General features: G+C 44.7%; 1 protein-coding gene across 2 annotated transcripts; it reads left to right on the forward strand.

The window, feature by feature from the left end:
* MPV17 (mitochondrial inner membrane protein MPV17) lies at positions 1 to 19,061 on the forward strand. 2 transcript variants are annotated; one of them, XM_003767092.4, is made up of 8 exons: positions 1 to 92; positions 857 to 977; positions 16,011 to 16,126; positions 16,349 to 16,441; positions 16,570 to 16,665; positions 17,058 to 17,090; positions 17,334 to 17,386; positions 18,447 to 19,061. In XM_003767092.4, exons 2-8 carry the CDS (start codon positions 908 to 910, stop codon positions 18,514 to 18,516), a joined length of 531 nt encoding a protein of 176 aa, XP_003767140.1. In that variant the 5' UTR covers positions 1 to 92; positions 857 to 907; the 3' UTR covers positions 18,517 to 19,061. The 2 variants fall into 2 exon arrangements, with proteins under 2 accessions (XP_003767140.1, XP_023357304.1); XM_023501536.1 differs by lacking the exon at positions 1 to 92 and adding an exon at positions 8,936 to 9,011.
* Positions 19,062 to 19,084: the final 23 nt, after the last annotated feature.

Consider the following 19,084-nt stretch of genomic DNA (forward strand, 5'->3'; position numbering starts at 1 on the left):
AGCTTTCTCCCAGGCGGATGGGGCGGACCTTGCATCGGAAGTCTTGCGTGGATGAGCCGGGAGCGCACTCCCGAATTGGGGCTTTAATTGAGGTGAGTCGTTCGGTTCCGTGTTTCTCCGTTTTTCCGTGATGCGTCCCGCGCGCACGCGCATCCATGCGCTTGACGTCACCCCCATTGAGCGCGTGGACGCGGAATGTTTGTTTTCCTCGGGTCCTGCTCTTCCCTGGTGAAACCCCCCGGATCGGGCTGGGCTGCAGAGGCGCGGTCTGGGTCTCGCCTCTGCCACCGGCTCGCTTTGTGACCTCGAACAAATCTCTCAACCTCCTTGAGCCTCAGTTTCCCCATCTGTATAATGAAAGGGATCGATTCCGTGAAATCTGAAGTCCCAGATTTCAGTCCAGTCCCCAAAGTCCAGTCCCGCTCTAAGGCCTTCCTAGCTCCAAGAGTTACGGGGGGAGAGGCCTGTTCCCTGCCAGAAAGCTAAAAGGGGCCCCTCGTAGGCCTGGCCCCATCACTTGGTGCAAAGCGAGCGCCTCTCCCTTGCTCCTCACCCTTGCAGAACAAGGCAGGCGCTCCGTGCGTGTTGTGGGTTACATCTCCCAGACCCTGCAGTCCGGGGGCGCCCACGAGAAGCCTCCTTAGTGCACGAGAGACTGCCCGAAGAGGAGGGTGGGTTTCCTGGTGGGGGTTAGGGGGCCTCTGGTCCCGCGGGAGGAGGGAGCGCAGGGAGGGACCCAGAAGGCATCTTACTTCCCTAGGAAGAATGTCGGATTTGGAGTCAGGACCCGAGCCCAAATCTCAGCTCTCCAGCTTGCTAACTGTGAGCCTTTGTTTTCTCGTCTGTAAAATGGCAGCCCATTCCATGCTAAAGCTATGCTCCCGGACCCACTGTCCCGACAGGAGGCATGATTCTCTGGCGGGCATACCAGCAAGCACTGGCTGCTCACCCATGGAAGGTGCAGATTATCACGGCTGGTGAGTAGTTCCTGGAACCGGGAGGAAGTTTGGTGCATCCTTGGGGAGTGTTAGGAATGCGAAAGGAGTCCAAGACCCCCCCAAAATGAGGAAAAGTCTCCCAGCGAGAACATCCTTGCCCCCCAAGGCTTGCCTCCCCATCCTTGGGGAGAAACTCACCTGTTATAGAAGAGAGAGAGCTTGTTTTTATGAACCAAACCCCTCCCATGTACCACCCAGTCTCCTCTCAGTTGTTCCCAATTGGGTAATATTCTGCTAGTTCCCAGCACCTCCCTCCGCCTTCTTCATGCCCTCCTAGATATGTTCCCCTCCCTTCATCATGCATCCTATGTATAAAGATGGTGAAAACCCCTCCTACATGGTGCGATCGGTCCCCATTTGCCTTTGCCAGGTCATTGACCCCGACTAGTTTGAGCCAGATAGGGATCTGTGGTAAGTCTGTGGTTGAAAAGGATACATGGAATCCACCTGTTAAGTAACTTTGTTAATTACTTTTTAAATTCTAGCTCTCTGTGCAAAACAAACCGTGGTGTTACCTCATTTTGGGGATTGTCTATCACAATTTCCCCCTCCTTTTAACACAAATTTGATTTCCACATTTTATTATTATTCATGGTCTCAAATTTCCTCAACTTCACTTCACATTCCTCATTCTATGGTGAATTATAAGTTTCCTTAGATATCCTCCTCATATTCCAGACCCTTGTACTTTTACCCCAAATAGTGTCACCTTACTTATTGGTGTTTCAATCAATCTTTGTACTAATCCCCTTACAGTACAGGGTAAAATACAATACCAAACTCCTATGAGTATCCCAGCTGCCACTATTAGGGAGCTTAGAATGGACACTGCTGTTTCTTTCTGTTTTGCAAACCATAACTCCAGCCACATTGTGATGGGGTTCTCTATTTCTGAATTCTCAGCTAACTCTTTGGCTAATGCAGTTAAGCCCTGGAATGCTTTCGAAATGGTTCCACCAGGAGCCGTTTTGTTTGGGATGAAATTACAGCATACTCCTGGTAGCATTTTACATGCACCAACTTGTTTGGCTAGAATCATGTCTAATGCTAACCTAGTTTCCCAAGCCATTCTCTGGTTGCCTCCAATTGACTGGTTATACCCTTAACTGTATCTCTTGTATAGTTAATGAACCCTTGTTGATTATAGTAGATATTCTTATTGATGGTTGATCAATAAAAAAGGGAAGATTCAAATCCTGCTATTTAACTCCTAGCTTTGAACATGTGATACTACAGTAGCACCCAAATAGATTCTGTCATCAGATGAACTGTGGGAGCTTTCAATCTGCTTTTTCCATCTCTTACTCCCTTGACCTTCCTCATCTGTGTCAGGGTTCTGCTAGGGTGAATGGGATAGCCAATTGTACCATTGCACAGGTACCTGCCCAGGAGAGTAGAAGAGTTGGTTGTAGTGTTATTCTCCCACAGAACCACCATAAATCTTCCCTGGGGCTTGTCATTTTTGAGAAGTTGTCACCCTTGACCATAGTCACATTCCACTGCTGGGTGCAAAGGGCCATTCTGCCTAGGTCCCAAAATCCTTCTCCCTCTCTTGGAAGCCAGGCAGAGTGATTGCTGATCTCAGAGAGAATGGTGGGAATATCTTTAGTGGCATCTTTTTTGACTGGTGGAAACAGGAGGGAGAGTGGGGTACACTTTTTTGCAGTGCTGTTGGAGAACAGCCATACTATGCACTTAAAGTCAGCCTGGTGACCCTTCCAGCTCTAAAGGAAATAGTCTGCTTGAAGCTTAACAGTCACTTATTCAGGCTTCTAAAGAGTGTATTTCACCTGTTCCATCCAAGTACTAGTATCCCCATATTCTGTCTCTAGTTCTACTATCTTTCTTCGTCTTTTATTTCTTCTATCTTAACCCTTTTTTTTTTGAATAGTACATTTGACTTTTAATTACAAAACTCACAAGAAGTCTCAAAAATCAAATAATATAAATAAATCATAAAGGATTCAAAAAGGTTAAACTGTTTACATTCATACATGGGAAAATGATACCTGGAACTTCTAAAAACTTTTTCATTATTAGGGTAGTTAGAAGGGCTTTCTTAAATAATAAAAAACAAAACAAAACAAAAAAAAAACATGGGTATGAGTTGATTAAGATTGAATACTTATTTTTTTTTATTATTATAATAACTTTTTATTGACAGAACCCATGCCAGGGTAATTTTTTACATTATCCCTTGCACTCACTTCTGTTCCAATTTTTCCCCTCCACCCCCTCCCCTAGATGGCAAGCAGTCCTATATATGTTGAATATGTCGCAGTATATCCTAGATACAATATATGTGTACAGAACCATACAGTTCTCTTGTTGCACAGGAAGAATTGGATTCAGAAGGTAAAAATAACCCGGGAAGAAAAACAAAAATGTCAACAGTTTACATTCATTTCCCAGTGTTCTTTCTTTGGGTATAGCTGCTTCTTAACTCTTTTGGGGTCATTTGTGGAAGTGTCTTTTACATTTGGCATTTCTCCAGTTGGTGGTTTCCTGGACCCAGGGAAGTACATGGTCTGGTTTCCAGATTTGGAATGGGTTAGGATTGAGCACCAGAACCCTAAATCTACCCATGGGATCCTTCCTCCTAACATCCATTCCCATTCCAAAGGTCCTGTTCATACTTCTATCTGCCCTTTTGATTGTGATATATATATGGGATTGCACTCTAGTTCTCACACTTGGGCTGTCATACCCCTAAAGGTTGTTATCTTTTAATTCCTGTTGACGGCCCTTTATGATAGTCTTGAATCCAACCCCTATACTGGGTGATCCACTATACATCATCCCAAACTGGGCAAGGGAAGGCCACTATATTCCACATCTGGAGTTTCAGCTGGTTTCTTGTTCACACAAAATTTTTTATGCTCACCTCTTAGCCTCCTTTGGTTATCAATGTCCCCACATTCAATTATATGTGGGGGCATTTGTGGGGGGATCCCTGGTTTTCACCAAATTAACTCGTATCTTAATCTTATTTGGAGAGCCCTCTCCCAGAGTATACCAACCATTACCACAAACGCTATCCTCTTCCTTTAATTCAGCCAAGGATTTACCTTGCACCCTCACACAATCCCTAGACTCCAGATGATGATGAACCCCAACCACATTTTGAGTTTGAACAGAGAGGAAGGCATAAAAATATAATCCTACAGAGTCCAACCATCGATATACTAACCCAAGTCAGTCCCTTAGGTCTAGTCATTCTGAGGACTTGTAGCCTTCCTTCTGCACACAGAATTGCCCACAAAATACTCCTCAGTTCACAGGAGTACAAGTCCTGAGACTATGACTCCCCAGCCTTTATCCCACAGTAGGTCCAGCTTTCTGGAGGATCAGTTTCAATAGGGAATCACCTGGCTGGACAGTCCACTCCTTCTGCTTCACGCTTTACTCTTTACTCTGGTGAAATGAGTCCAACGTGCTTCAAAGTCTGGTCTGTTTTCTGTAGTCAGGAGTATCTAGCAGGGACTGTCCCAGCTGGATTGCAGCTTTGCCTCCTTCCAGGGTTTAATCAGCACCCAGTCTTCCACTTGGAAGGATTGTACAGCAGACTCCAAGGACAGGCTTTGGTCGAGTAGTCCTTTGCGTCTAAGATTTGAAACGATACCATGCAGGGCCTCATTCTTGGTCTCTGACCCTCTTAACCCAAATAGCATCTCATATGGTTATCCCTGTATCCTCCCCAAGAGCCATATGGATTCTCATTAAGACAAGGGGTGACCATTTGATCCAAGGAAGTCTGGGTTCAGTGATCAGTTTGGTCATATTTCTTAAGTGTTTGACGCATCCTTTGTACTTTCCCTGAGAAGGATGGATGCCGTGAAGTACGGAGCTGCCATTCCACTTGTAAAGCCCTCGTGGTCTTTTGCAGCATATTTGAAGTGAAGTGAATCTTATTGTCCGAATCCTTTCCTTTCCACCAGCCCATTTGCTCTATCCTCTTCACTCCACTCAAAGTGGCAGAGCTGGGAATAAGCCTCCACCCATCCTATCAGATGATCTGGTTACCAGCAGGTATTTCACTCTCCCTATTGCGGGATCTCAGTAAAGTTTATTTGAACACTTTCAAAGGGGCAAAGCCCCGGCTCGCTGCCTCCTTGTCATGACCTTTCAGTTCACCTTCTGGCACACTGGGCATCATTCAGTGACCTTTTTGGCTCTTGTAGATAGCCCCATGCACTCATCATCTCATCCTGGCTATCCCTTTCCTCAGCATTTTCAAACCAAATCTTCCCTCATCCCTCATCCCTACCATTACCTCTCTCATCTGCCCCTCTTCTGTCTGAGAAAACACTGGTAGAATCTTGAAAAGGGGAATTCAGGTGCTGCCAACATTCTATCCTCCTCTTAGTTTGCCGCCTGCTTTGCCACTCATCTGCCAAATGGTTTCCCATGGCTTCAGGACCCCTCTGATGTCCCCTCATGTGTACTATTGCCATTTCTGTTGGCCCTAATAGATTTTCCAACACTTGTTTAGCTAATTCCCCATGTGTCAGTTCTTTCCTCTTACCAGCCATTAGTCATCTTTCTTCCCAATTTTTTCCAAAAGTATGCACTACCACATAAGCATATTTTGAATCAGTATAAATTGTCCCTTATTTCTTACTATCTTCAGGGCATGATTTAATGCAGTTTGTGCTAATCAGTCTTTTGGAAGGACTCTTGCTTTAAGAGTTAATCTATTCTTCCCATCCACTACTGCCTGTCCAATGCACCTTTTTCCATTAATCACACAGAACAATTCATCAGTAAACTATCTTTCCCCCCTCTCCCAAGATTATGTCCCTCAAATCTGGTCCTATTTTGATTTGATAATCCACTACATCTAAGCAATTGTGTTCTAATGTTTGATTAGGATCTCCTCTATTTAGGAAGGCAGCTGGATTAACCACATTGTCTACTATTAGCAACTCTTCTCCATCTGTATTGGCTTGTATTTCAAAATTGGTAAGCCACCTCCTTGCTTTCTGATGTACTTACTATGAGATGATGAGTACTTACTATGAGAGCTCTCGCAAATGTCAATTCCTACTCTCTTCTACTAACAGGGCCAAGGCCGCTACTGCTTGGGTACCCTTAGGCCATCCCTGAGACACTGGGTCCAGCAGCTGGGACAGGAATGCCACAGGCTGCCGTTGTCCAGCCCATGATTGAATCAGCATCCCCAAACCCTATCCTTTTCCACTGTGGCAGATATATGAAATGGTTTGTGGATAAGCTAGTGCTCTTCCAACTGTCTTTTCTCCCCCACTGTCTTTATCCAATTATTCTTCTCCCAGCTTCTTGTATAAATCTTTGGTCAATTGAGCACGTGAGTTGATTCATAACTGGCAATATCCTACTAAACTCCAAAATTTCCTCAGTTCCCTCTTTGTTTTTTGGCTTTGATAATTTCAGTGTTCCCCTTACTCCCTCTGGGTTAATCTTCCTTTTTCCCTCACTAATTTAGTGTCCCAAGTACTTCATTGTAGAGGGCTATAACTATTGAATTCAATGCACTGAGGTCAGGATTGCCAAGCCCTTAAGGCTAACTACTGATTGGACAATACTCTGTGGGCATATGCTTGGACAATGGCCCTTCCCACTATCCGTTCTGGCTCAATGATTGGTGTATAGAGGATTATAGGAGGGACTAGGGGATGGAGAAAAACTAGCCAGGGACACACTCTCGGTGGTAGATGAGGGGGAAGGCAGTCGCAGAGATTCTGCTTCCATCCTGTTCAATCCTGTGTCTGGGGCCCAAGAATAAAGATTAAGGACTTTTGCTTATCCTGACTCCAGCTGATTCTGGGGTATCCTGGTTACTAGCACGGCCATTTTCCGTGCTACTGGCTGGCTCACATCCATTTTCACGAACTACAACTTCTCCTTTGATATCCTTAATCACTGTTTTCCCAGAAAATAAACTAGTGATCCCTGAAGTTACCTCATTTTTCTTCTTTTCATTTAGTCTCAAATCACCCACATATTGCAAAAGGACTATTCAAAGACTTATGAATTCCTTTAATACTGATTCTAAGAAATGTCTGCCCAAACAAGTTTAGAGATTCCATAAACCCTTGCGGCAAAACTGTCTGTTGAAATGATTGGCACCTCATTTTTGATTTCCTTCACAAGCTAATTGTACAATATTTCAGAGTCTGATTCTTTTTGTACAGCAAAATAACGTTTTGGTCATGTATACTTATTGTGTATCTAATTTATATTTTAAATATATTTAACATCTACTGGTCATCCTGCCATCTAGGGGAGGGGGTGGGGGGGGGAGAGGTGAAAAATTGGAACAAGAGGTTTGGCAATTGTTAATGCTGTAAAGTTACCCATGCATATATCCTGTAAATAAAAGGCTATTAAATTAAAAAAAAAAGAAAAAGAAAAAGAAAAAAGAAATGATTGGCACCTCCCAGCCCATGTAAATGCAAAAATCTCTCTATTACCTACATCCAGTGGACATGTCAGAAAACATCTTTTAGATCTGTTACACTAAACCATTTGTGTTCTGATGGTACTTTACTCAGGAGAATATAAGGATCACTAACTTGCACTGTATCTTTTAACTTAATTATAATGGTCTTTTCATTCTAATTTTTCTAACTTCTGATTAATGTCCAGCCATGCTTAGGTCACCAAATTTGCTTTCAACATACTCTGTGCTACTGGGTCTTGTGGACCTAGTCCTGAATATTTTCTCATCCTTTCCCTCATTCTCTCTAGGAATTGTAAAGGCGATTCATTTTTCCCTTGATCTACCTCAAATGCCTTTTTGAAGTTCTGGGACTTTGGAAATGAGCCTTTAATACCTTCCTTCATCAATTCACTCAAGTCTTGTTATGTCTCCTATGAACTTCATCATTATTGTCCCACTCGGGGTCCTCACTGGGGAATTCCTATTGGTGGTTTTCACTTCTAGACGAATACCTCAATTCCCAAGTTTTTATGGCTGCCTTCCTAATCCTAAGCATTCTTTCATACCTCCCTGACCCAAGGCTGGCCCAGTGGGCTTCAGAATCCTGGACAAACCTCCAGATTGTTATGAACACAGTCAGGGGTCCAAGGCCCCCCCAAATAAGGAAAAGTCTCCCCAGTGAGTGAAGGAGTATTTATTATACTTCTACAGGAAGTAGGGGCATCCTTATGGTGGAGAAGTACAGTTGCTACAGAAGAGAGAATGTGCTTTTATTAATCAAACCCCTTCTATGTACCACCCAGTCTCCTCTCAAGAGAGGGTCCCAATTGATTAATATTCTGCTGACTCACAGCACCTCCTTCTCCACCTCCTTCATGCCCTCCTAGATATGTTCCCCTCCCTTGGGAGGGATCCTATGTATAAAAATAGTGAAAACTCCTCCTACAAGGTGTGTGGGTTAATAATGCAGTTAGTCTATTAAGCATACTCATTCCCCATTTCCCTTTGCCAGGTCCCCAATTAGTTTAAGCCAGATCGGGGTCCGTGATAAGATTATAGTTGAAAAGAATACATGGACCCATTTCTGATTAGTTGAGTTCACCAATGGATTCAGCCAGTGTTAAGCAACTTTGCTCATTACTTTCTGAATTCTAGTTCTCTGTGGAAAACAAACTGTTTTGTTACCCCATCCTGGGGTCCCTCTATTACAGGGAAGAAGCTATAAAATCCCTCCCACTTCTTTCAAATCCTGTTTGCTAACCATCATGGAAGCATCAATAGGACAAATTCTCCTTGCTCCTATCCGCCATCATGAGGTGATTTTACAAGTATAATAAAAACAAGGTGCTTGGAGTCCGCTGGTTCAATCTCACCATAACCTTTGGTGCCATGGCTGTCCTTAATGGATGGAAGGACAATAGCATCTCTTAGTCCCCAGTACTTGCTACCTCCTTCCTCTAGGGATAGATTCTTTTTCCCCTTATACTTTTCTGATCAAGATAATTATTCCTCACAGGTCAGGGCTGTCCTCAAGGGAGGTGAGGATACAAGGAAAAACCATTCATGAGATGTGATTTGAAGAACCCTGAAAGGTCAGCTCACTAATAACCTGTTGGGGAGGTCTAAGATTTCCTGTAGATTCAGTTCTTTGTATAGAGACAAATGTATAACCTGGAAAAAGGTCAATACAGTAATTCACTAGAGTCAATGATTACTTTATCAATGATTCTTTAACAAATGAGCTTTCCTTGGAGATTAGGGCACAGCGCCTTTAAAGGACCACTTGCAAGTAAGTTTGTTAGTTGAAGGGACCTTGGTCACAGTTCCAGACTACTGGGTGTGCCTTGGGATAGGGTTCTGGGCAATCCAAGACAACATAAAGGAAAGAGGGCAGAGAAGTTAGTGTCTGTCCATGAGAATCAGGGTCCCCAGATTGGAGTAAAAGTTTCTCAAGCTGATTCCCAGATTGAGATGGCCCTTCTCTAACCAAACAGGACTTCATGTAACGTAAACTAACTTAATGGTGTCTATTCAGAACTTTATTACACATTAGGTAATCATTTTTGTCTTTTCATGCCTGTGCTTTAAATGCTTTGGGTATTGGCAGTTTGCCCCTTTTGTGTGATTTTAATAAAAAGTGTCAACAGCTGAAGGTGGGAAGGCAGAAGGCTGCAAAGAAGCCACAAGACAGAAGTGGCAGATAGAAGTTAGGGGCAGTTAGAGAGAACTGCCACTGAGTATGGTTAGCATCTCAAGTTACAGACAGTGAGTTTATAGAGCAATAAACCTGTCAGCTCCTGCGTAGAAGTGGCTAGCAGACAGCTGAGAGTAGCCAGCTGATGATATGAGGAGTTGGGATTCCAGCTACTCTTAAGGAAATTAGAGATCTGCCTTCCCAGATCTCAGTGCTGTCTGGTTATGAAAAGACTGGACTTCTCTCTTGTAAGTCTCCAGTCAATATGAAATGAATCTGAGAGAGGAAAAGATAACTTCTCCATAGACACACACAGACAGGTGCTAAAGACCTTTTTCCTATCTTCTGCCCCATTGCTCCGACTCTGAAATCAGTGGCCCTGAGTAGCTGAGTTCTTCCCATCTCACCCTCCTGCCTCAGACTCCCCTGGGTCCTTACCCGGCCCACTGTGTTCTGACCACCCGTGTCCTGTCCTCGGCGTGCCCGCCAGGGCAGTGACTCACCTGGGCTGCGTGTGTGTGGTGACTCATGCTGCACTGTGTGGCCGTGATGGGAACTGACACGCTGGGCTCTGTGCCTGGCCAGCTTCTACATTTGTCCAGAGTTGGCAGCTGCCAGGAGGAAGGTCCCAGGGTGGACTTGGGGAGAAAAGAGGGATGACCCTTTTGTCTTTTTTCTCACTCCCTGGGAGTGAGCCTGGAAAGTCTTTTCTGACCGTGGATGAGAAGCTTGAGGTTGTTTTAGGAAGAGAGTTGTTGAGACTACAATAGAGTAAGCAGATCATCCTTAGATGCTCCTGGTTCCTGAACGTATGACCAGGGTAGGATTGAGGACCAAAAACTTTTTCCCAATCATATTCTTTGCAGAAGCCAATTGAGTTTCAGGACCTATCTTAAGGGTCTTGTTCTGGGTTAGAGTACAAACTGGACCAGAGGTCTACCCTGATCTACTAGATCCCCTCCACAGACCCTGGTTCCCAGAAGTCTTTCAAGCTTCCCAGTATTCTCAATATTCAGAGTTGACCAAACTACAGACCAAGATGGGAGCGTCAGCCCTCTCTGCCCTTTTCTTTTCTGGACATGAATGACCTAGAACCGATTTATATTATTAATGATAGCAGATGACATTTACATAGCACTTGTGTGTTTTACAGAACATTTTACACATATTTGTTGATCCTCACTACAAAATTGTAAAGTCCTTACTCCTGCCATCAGTTTCCTTATTCTGCAAATGAGAAAGCTTAGGCAGAGATTTAGTGACTTGATCAGAGTTCCCCAGTTACTAAATGTCACAAGTAGACAGATCTCTCCTAATCCCAGCCCTGTTATTGTCTTCATTGTAACCCATTCTCCCTGACCTGCTGGGCTGCTGTGGAGAACACACCAAGAAAGAACCCTTCCCCTGGCTGGCATCTGCATCGAGTTTGACTTTTGCCATGTCTGAGGATGGTTGTTTTGATCAGGCCCCAGCGAGTTTGAATCTGGATCAGGAGAATCTGGAGGGAAAAGGTTTCTGCTTCTGGATTGGCTATTATTATATTATGGGTAAGCCCATGGATCTTGGAGAAACTGAGTCAGCCTCGTCCTTTCCTTCTGTAGAGGCTGTGTCAGGACCTGCCACAGATAGGTGTTAAACTCCCCTGGGGACACTGGAACTAATTCACTTTTCCCAGAGATGAAAGCCAAGTGGAATGCAAAGACTCTTGCACTCCAAAGAACCGTGTTCTACTCTTAGTTCTTTGATTTGCTGGTTGTATAAAAGTCTCCTCTTCTCTGAATGTCATGTTCTTGTTGTGTAAAAGGAGAGGTCCAGTTGAGCTAGAGTGCGGTTCTTGGGGCTCAGCATTCTGGGATAGTCAAGAGGGCACAGACTTTTATACTCAGAGAGAACCTTGGTTCTCCCAATCTCCGTTCTGGGGTTACTAGCTTCCAGAGCTGAACAGTAATCTCCTCCAGTGTCCCCAACGAATTGTCCTTCAGTTTGGGGTCCAGGCCTTGCTGCTTATGTAAGCCTGTGTGCTGTTGGCTGTCACTGCTCTAAACCTTTAAGGATTGTTTATAAGCCCCACGTTTCTAAGAATCCTTCCAACCTCCCAGGACTGATCCAGACCCCAGATCTTAGGAGTCAGATTCTGCTGGTCTGGACTTGGACACCATAAACTGCAAAGCTATCCATTTTCCACTGCCCCAGAAACCCTTCTTTTCTTTTCAGAAAGGCAACAGGTGGCTGGAGCAGGAGGCTATGGCCCCTGGAACTCTAAGGGTACCTTTCTTCCTGAAGCACGGGAGATAAGCCCCATCTTATTCCTTTCCTAACCTCCCTAGTCATAGCTGTCCTGTGCTTTCCAGCTCATCCTGGGCTTCTTGCCAGACCAAGCGCCCACCTTGACACTGTTTAATCTCCTGAGAGGCCCCTGGGGAGGAGGGGGGGGGGGCTGGGTGAGTCGGCAGTACCGGTGGCTCTGACCCACCGAGGGCTCCTGCTTTTCAAGGACATATTTCCTATTTTCAGCCCTCTGAGGAGCTGTCCAGGCTCCTTTTCCTCATTTACCTTTATCTATGCTCTCCTCCCAACCCAACGTTAAAACGTCACTCTTCTGCTTCCAAACTCCCTTTTGACCCATGGGTTGTGGTCAATCCAGGGGGGACAGAGAGGGTTCCCCCCTTTTCAGGGTCTATTGGCTTGCTTCTCTGGGGGGCACATGGGGCTGCCGGGGGGGGGGCGGGATCATGGATGGGCCAGTCCCCTGTACTTTCCCCCTCTTCTCCCTTCTTCCTCCCCACTCCCATCCTGGCTCTAGCAGGGAGTGACAGCATCAGAACCTGGCCCCAGCCCAGAAGAATGACGGCATTGCCTGCACCGTCTATCTGCCCAGCGGGCTCAGTGCCCAGCGGCGCTTAGGGGCTTCACCACCCGGCTGCCCTGTAGTCCTATGAAGAGTCATCAAGTTGGATGCCCAGTACCACCCTCTGCTGCTCCCTGCCTAGACCCCTAGAAGGAGAGTCAGACTGGGTGAGGGGGTAAGAGTCACCCTGGGAACTGCCCCCGGGCACATGCGTCCTGAAGAGCTCTGGGGAGCTGGGGCAGCTATGGAGTGTGAGCCAGTTTAGCTTAACTCCCTGTTAAGTAGTTCTGCCTTCAGGGAGCTTGCTGGGGAGGAAAGAGCATGGGCCCTGGTCAGTACACCCAAAGGATTTGGGACCAGACCTGTGCTGTTCTTGGTGTGTGGAACTCTCTTTACCTGACAGATCAGCAATTCCTCCTACAACCGCAAAGTTCAAAGAACTGCCCGGAACAGAGGTTAAGGGGCTTGTCACCCAAGCAGTCTGTGTCCCAGCTCTTCCTAGATTCAAGTCGGCTTCTCTGCTCACTACAACATGCTGCCTCTTAACACAATTGCTGAGTGTGTGCAAACAAAATATGAAGGGATTTTTAGGAGAGAACTAACAATTTAGGAGATCAGAAGAGGTCCCTTCTAGGAAGTGGCGTCTGGTCTGTGCCTTAAAGGAAGCTAGGGATGTTATAAGGGGGAGGAGAAGGAGGATATTACAAGCAGGGGGATGATGTGTACAAAAGCATGGAGACTGGAGATGGGATATTGTGAACAGGAAAGAATATCAGCCATTTGGTCTTGAAATGGAAGTGAGAGAAGGACAATGATGGACGATAGCTCTGAAAAGATGTGGGAGCCAGATTACAGAGGACTTTAAATGTCACACTGGAGTTTGTATTTTATCTTAAAGGCTAAATAGAGAACAGCTACAGGAGAATGGCGTGGTCAAATCTCTATTTTAGCAATATCATTTTGTTTAGGAGGGGAGTTCATGAGGTAAAATACCAGGTCGAACCTTGGGGCTACAGCATATGTATTTCTGAGTTTCCCCTTCTTCTCAGAGAATGTGACTTAACCAAACTTTATATCTCCTCATCACCAGAGTCTCTCACAGGTTTCTTTCTCATATGGACATACTAAACAGAGCACTATCTCCCATCTTGACATCTTGCTGCCCCATCATTTGCCAAGACAATGAGGCTGGAGATTAGGTTAGGATCTTGAACTCTCTATATTATAAAGTACAGAGAGTGAAAAGAGCTGAAGACTAGAAACCAAGAGACTTGAGTTGTAGCCCCAGCTATTCCCTTAACTAACTGAAAACCTTTTGGTAAATCACCTGTTTTTTAGATTGTCTCAGTTTCTTTAAAACCTAAGGAAAAAAAGAAGCGCTCTGTCTATATCTTACAGGGTCATGGCAGGGATGGGGTGTCAAGCAAGATGGAGGTAAAAGTTTTTGAAAAGGGTCCTATACCATGAGAGCTATTATTCTGGGCCAAAGTCTCTGAAGTTTATGTGGTCCTGTGGGAGCTCAGCAGAGTTGACACTGTAGCCCCATAAATTGAACTCTGCTTGATCCTCCTAGAGCCTTTTTTCTCATCCTCAGTGGTCTGCCATTTGAAGACAGCACATGACTCTACCCCCTTCCAATCACTTGCCTCTTAATAAGTGCTACTTTTTTTCCTGTTCCTTTAAAAAATATTTTTTGTTAATTTTTGATCCCATTTTCCCTCCCCATTAAAAGAAAAAAAAAAACCCTTGTAACATATTTGTGTAGCTAAAAATAAATTCCTGCATTAGCCATGTCAAAAAAAAGAACTTATTTTGTACCTTGAGCCCATTACCTCCTTGTCAGCTGGGTAATGGGTATTCTTCTTCCCTTCCTACATATTTATAGCTATAATCACTCTGAGTGAATGTGGAAAGAAACAGCCAGCATAACAGAACTGCTTAAGATTCTGGGGTCCCTCCTCTTCTTTGTACCACAGCTCACTGCACGAGTTAGAATCTTCCACTTTTATTCTTGGGTCTTATAGAAACCTAAGGGGTATTGTTGAGTGACAGGGAATATAGCCTCCTGTAAGGAAAACTGGTTATTTAATTCACTTTGTTCTTGCAGTGGGGAGAATAGCTTTACCCTTTTAGGATTTAGATAAATGAGACAATGGCCAAGCTGCCTGTGCTGGGCTCCCCTGGAAGAGGGCCTGGGGCTGCTTCATGGCTAAGAGTGCCAGCAGGGCTGACTAACTTCTTCCAGCACTTAGCAATTTGGCTGTTGGCTATTGCTTGTCCACTTCTCAGGCCACAACGTGGGAGTTGGGAAAAGAGCTGAGCGCACTGGGTATGTGAGCCAGAAGGGTGATCGTGCAGCCAGCATGGACGTCAGAGCCAGCCAGGATACACGTTGGGATGGAGGGATGTGTTTGCCTAGTTCTAATTGAGGGCACAGGGACGCTGTTGAGGGGCTCCAAGCGGGTGCTTTCATTACTCAGCAAGACACAGAAAAAACCTGGAGTTATACTGATCACTTTACACAGCAGCCTCTGTATGTTTGTGCACTTAAAACACGTGTACACCCACCCACCCATGAGCCCATCACAGCCCACTCGGCTCTCTGTATTGATGTCTGTCTCAGAACCTGTGGGGGAGGATCTGTGACTGCATGGGGCTGTGTAATAGTGGGCTCCACAGACACCCATTTCCCCCTGACTTTTGTCACTGCTTCTGGAGTCTCCCTTCAAGGCCTCGGAGGAGAGGTGTGTCTTTCCAAACCCAGCTGGGACTGAGATAAGGAGACATTGGTTTGTTTGGGGCTGCCTGAGAGTCAGAGGAGACAAGGTCTGTTCTTTGTCCATCACCAGTTTAGCTGCCCTTTTCTGTAGCACCAGTGTGTTTGGAAATGACCTATCCACACAGATCATAGGTCAAAGGTCTAGGACTGCTGGGATCTTGAGTCCATTGCATTTAATCTCCTGAATTTTAAAGCTAAGAAAAATGAGGCCTTGAGGAATTGAGTGACTTGTCAGAGGGCATACAGGTAGCAGGTGAGGTGAGATGAGATTTGAACCAAAGCCAGGGCCCTTTGCTGCTCTCTTGAAGATTGTGATAACTGGAGAAAAGAAGGATTTTGGATAAAGCCAAGAATCAAACAAAGGATTCCTGATGGGAGTACCTTGCCCTGTTGTCCTAGCTGAATTTGAGGTTCTCATTTCTGTAGCTGGTGGGTCCTTTGCTTACCCTCAGGATCACCTCAAAGCTCTTGAAATAAAAAGGATTTCCTTGCCTATTTGGAGCATCTTGATGGAGCCTGCTTGATATGAGTCTCAGGGATTAGCTGGCAAAGACACAGCTACTCTTGTGATGATCCTTGGAGGCAGGGAAAGCTTCCAGGAACTGAGAGGGACCCTCAATCTAGGGCAGTTCCCAAAAAATAGGATATCTTCCCCCTGCCTCAGACTCAGGGATGAAGGAGGTGAAGGCAGTGATTGCCAGAATCTTCTACTACAGGATTAGAAAACTTTGCTTTCCCGATGAGGGAACCTAACTCTCTTCTACTTCCAGGTTCCCTGATGGGGATAGGTGACATCGTCTCTCAGCAGCTGATAGAGAAACGGGGTTTAGAGAAGCACCAGGTCCGAAGAACCCTGACCATGGCTTTTATAGGCTGCAGCTTTGTGGTGAGTCACACCCATAATTGGTTAGATGGTTTGGACAGTGGACCTAGATCTCTGTCTTTCCTTGTACTCTCCAGGCTCTTAATGGCCAATCTTTAATCCTAGTCTCCCTTTCCTTGTCCTCAGCTGTTTCCCCTATGATGTGATTTCATTCTTTTTGAGGAAAATATTACTATTTACTAGCTAAAGTTTCCCTTTTTTGCTTCTCCTTCTGGCCTGAGTCAGGGCCCTGTGGTAGGTGGCTGGTACAGGGTTTTGGACCGATTTATCCCTGGCAACACCAAAGTGGATGCACTGAAGAAGATGGTCATCGATCAGGTGAGCAGAAGGAAAGAATGGTGGGTCAGAAGAGGCTGTGATTATATGAACCTGTGTCTGTATAGAAAGAACCTTCTCTGACAGGTAAGCATCAGAGCTCTTTTAACATTCTCTTTCTATTTTCTCAGGGGGGCTTTGCCCCATGTTTTTTGGGGTGTTTGCTCCCAGTGATTGGAACGCTTGATGGATTATCAGTCAAGGACAACTGGGCCAGACTGCAGCGGGTGAGTATGGAAATCAAACTGGATTGAGCCTGAGAATTTTGTTGGGCATATAGGTGGATCTTTGGGATCCCCAATGGAATAAAGTAACTCAAGCAAATGAGGAATGTTGGAAGTTCAGAAGCTTAATAGGTAATTCTAGTCCACAATAGGGAAAAAAAGTAGTTGTTGCATAAGGCAGAAACCATGCTCATTGAGCACCAAGAATTCCCACTCATGGAAAATCAAGTTTATTATTGTTTTCCTTGTGTAGAGAACTGTGGTTGGTCTGGGGCAGAGTCACAGATAATTCAAGTTTGATCTCTGCTGTCTTGGAGTTAATGGAAGAGGGTGGGAAAGGGTATGATATCAAGAGGAGGGTGTGTAAGATTTAACTTTTTTTCTTTTTTCTTCAGGATTACCCTGATGCCCTCATCACCAACTATTATGTAAGAGACAAATCAGTCATTCTTAAGGCTGTGGAAAGTCCTGGTTTTTGGACCTTCTCTGGATTGAATCTTGGCTGGGAATGACTTGGGACCTGAGAAAGTTACATTTTGGACTGGATTCACATGCCTGGGGTTGGGATGGGTCTGGTGAAAATACCTTGAATAGGGGTTGGAAAATATTGTTACAAGATAAGACAATGGTATAATTTTACATATATATATATATGTATTTTTTTTTGGCAGATTTGGCCTACTGTGCAGTTGGCCAACTTCTATCTCATCCCCCTTGTTTACAGGTAGGGGAAAAAACCTATCTCTAATTTCCCAGAATATTTTAGATCCAAAACTAGAAGTCTGAAAGCTATTTGTTCATTCTGTCCTTAAACCCCTGAACCCTCCAAACCAAAATGTTCTGCCTACCAATCAGGGCTTTTCATATTCCTTTGTGCTTTAGAATCCCTCACAGAATTCACTTCAGTTTGCTCTCTGAATCTTATATAGAATTCCCAAAAGATAGAACTTTCACAGTCCTTTTTCTTGTTCCATCTAAATCTTTTCTGATGCCATTGCTGGAGGGACAGAGTCCAGGATGCTGCTTACCTAGGTTGGGCAGACAGGGCAAGAGACCAGGTAGAATATGTCTGTTCAAAGAGAAGACATTTTTCTACCCTTCAATAAAATTGGTGAATATCATACTATTTAATTTCAAAGCCTCAGAAAGGTTATAAGGCAACCAGAGAAAGGCAAAACATTTGCAGGGATTGGGAGGGAAGGAGTCTTATAATTGGATCTCTAGTGTGGAAAGGGGGAAGCTAAGAGGAGACAATCTAAATGCATATACATCATAGGATACGGTGAACATGGACTTCTCCAAATCCTGAAATGTTGGGATGAGGGGAAACCCTTTTAAATGTTAGAATGACAAACAAATAGCTAATAAAAGAATTATCCCAAAAGCTGGTACAGGCAGGGAATAGAAACATTCAAACACTATTTGGATATGTGCCTAAATGACAGTCTTAAGTGGTTACTGAGAGAAGTGGAGCAATTCTCTACCTGTGAAAGTTGTATTTGAGAGATCATGGTCTCCCATGAGACAGTGACTTGGGTAAACTGTGCTTCTGACCCAGTGTAATCATTACTATTTTAAGAGAGGAAAAGGGTAGAGGAAGACTTGGGTGGTAAATTATAAATCCTGCCAGTTTCCTATGGGAGAAATTTTGTATCTTCTGTTTTTTTTTCTCTCCCTCTTCTCCAGCTTTCCTCTCTCCCCTTCCATTGCTTTCCTTTGTCTTCCTCATCTCTGTCCCCTTTCCCCTTGCTCCTGTTTTCAATGATGCTTTTCCTGTTCCTCAGGTTGGCTTTTGTCCAGTGTGTTGCTGTTATCTGGAACACCTACCTATCCTGGAAGTCGCATCAATCCTGACTCTTCTCACGCCTCCCACCTTGGAGCCGTACTTCTGGACACGGGGATGGGTTCAGATGTCTTCAGAGCACTCAGATAGTTTTCAGGAAGCCAGCCACTGGACAGAAAGGACTTCTGGGATGGAACACTGAAATGAATCAGTTCCCCCTGTGAAATGTAAATAAATGGTACAACTTTGCAGGTAGTTTTAGAAAAGGAAAATTGAATGTATCTTGCTTCCCTTGCTACCATTATGTGCAGTCTTTGTCTGATTCTCTGCTCATCTCTTCTTAACCCATCCCCCTCCAAGGGGATTCACCCTAGACCTTCACAGATACCTCTACCTTAACTAAATGGCAGAGATAATTGATAAGGTTTCTGGCTTTGAACACAGAATACGGTTCCAACAGAAACTTAATCAAAGGCCTGTGATGCTGTTTAGTATTCCATCCTACTCTTTAGTCCTCCCTGACCTGGGAAAAATTGTTAGGCTGAAGGCAGAACTCAGCACCTATTCTTTTCCCACCCTTCTTCCCTGGTTTAAGAATTAAAAAAAAAAAAATCGATAGCTCACTGAGTAATTCTTTTT

This window comes from Sarcophilus harrisii, chromosome 2, assembly GCF_902635505.1.
Source record: "Sarcophilus harrisii chromosome 2, mSarHar1.11, whole genome shotgun sequence".
Classification (NCBI taxonomy): domain Eukaryota; kingdom Metazoa; phylum Chordata; class Mammalia; order Dasyuromorphia; family Dasyuridae; genus Sarcophilus; species Sarcophilus harrisii.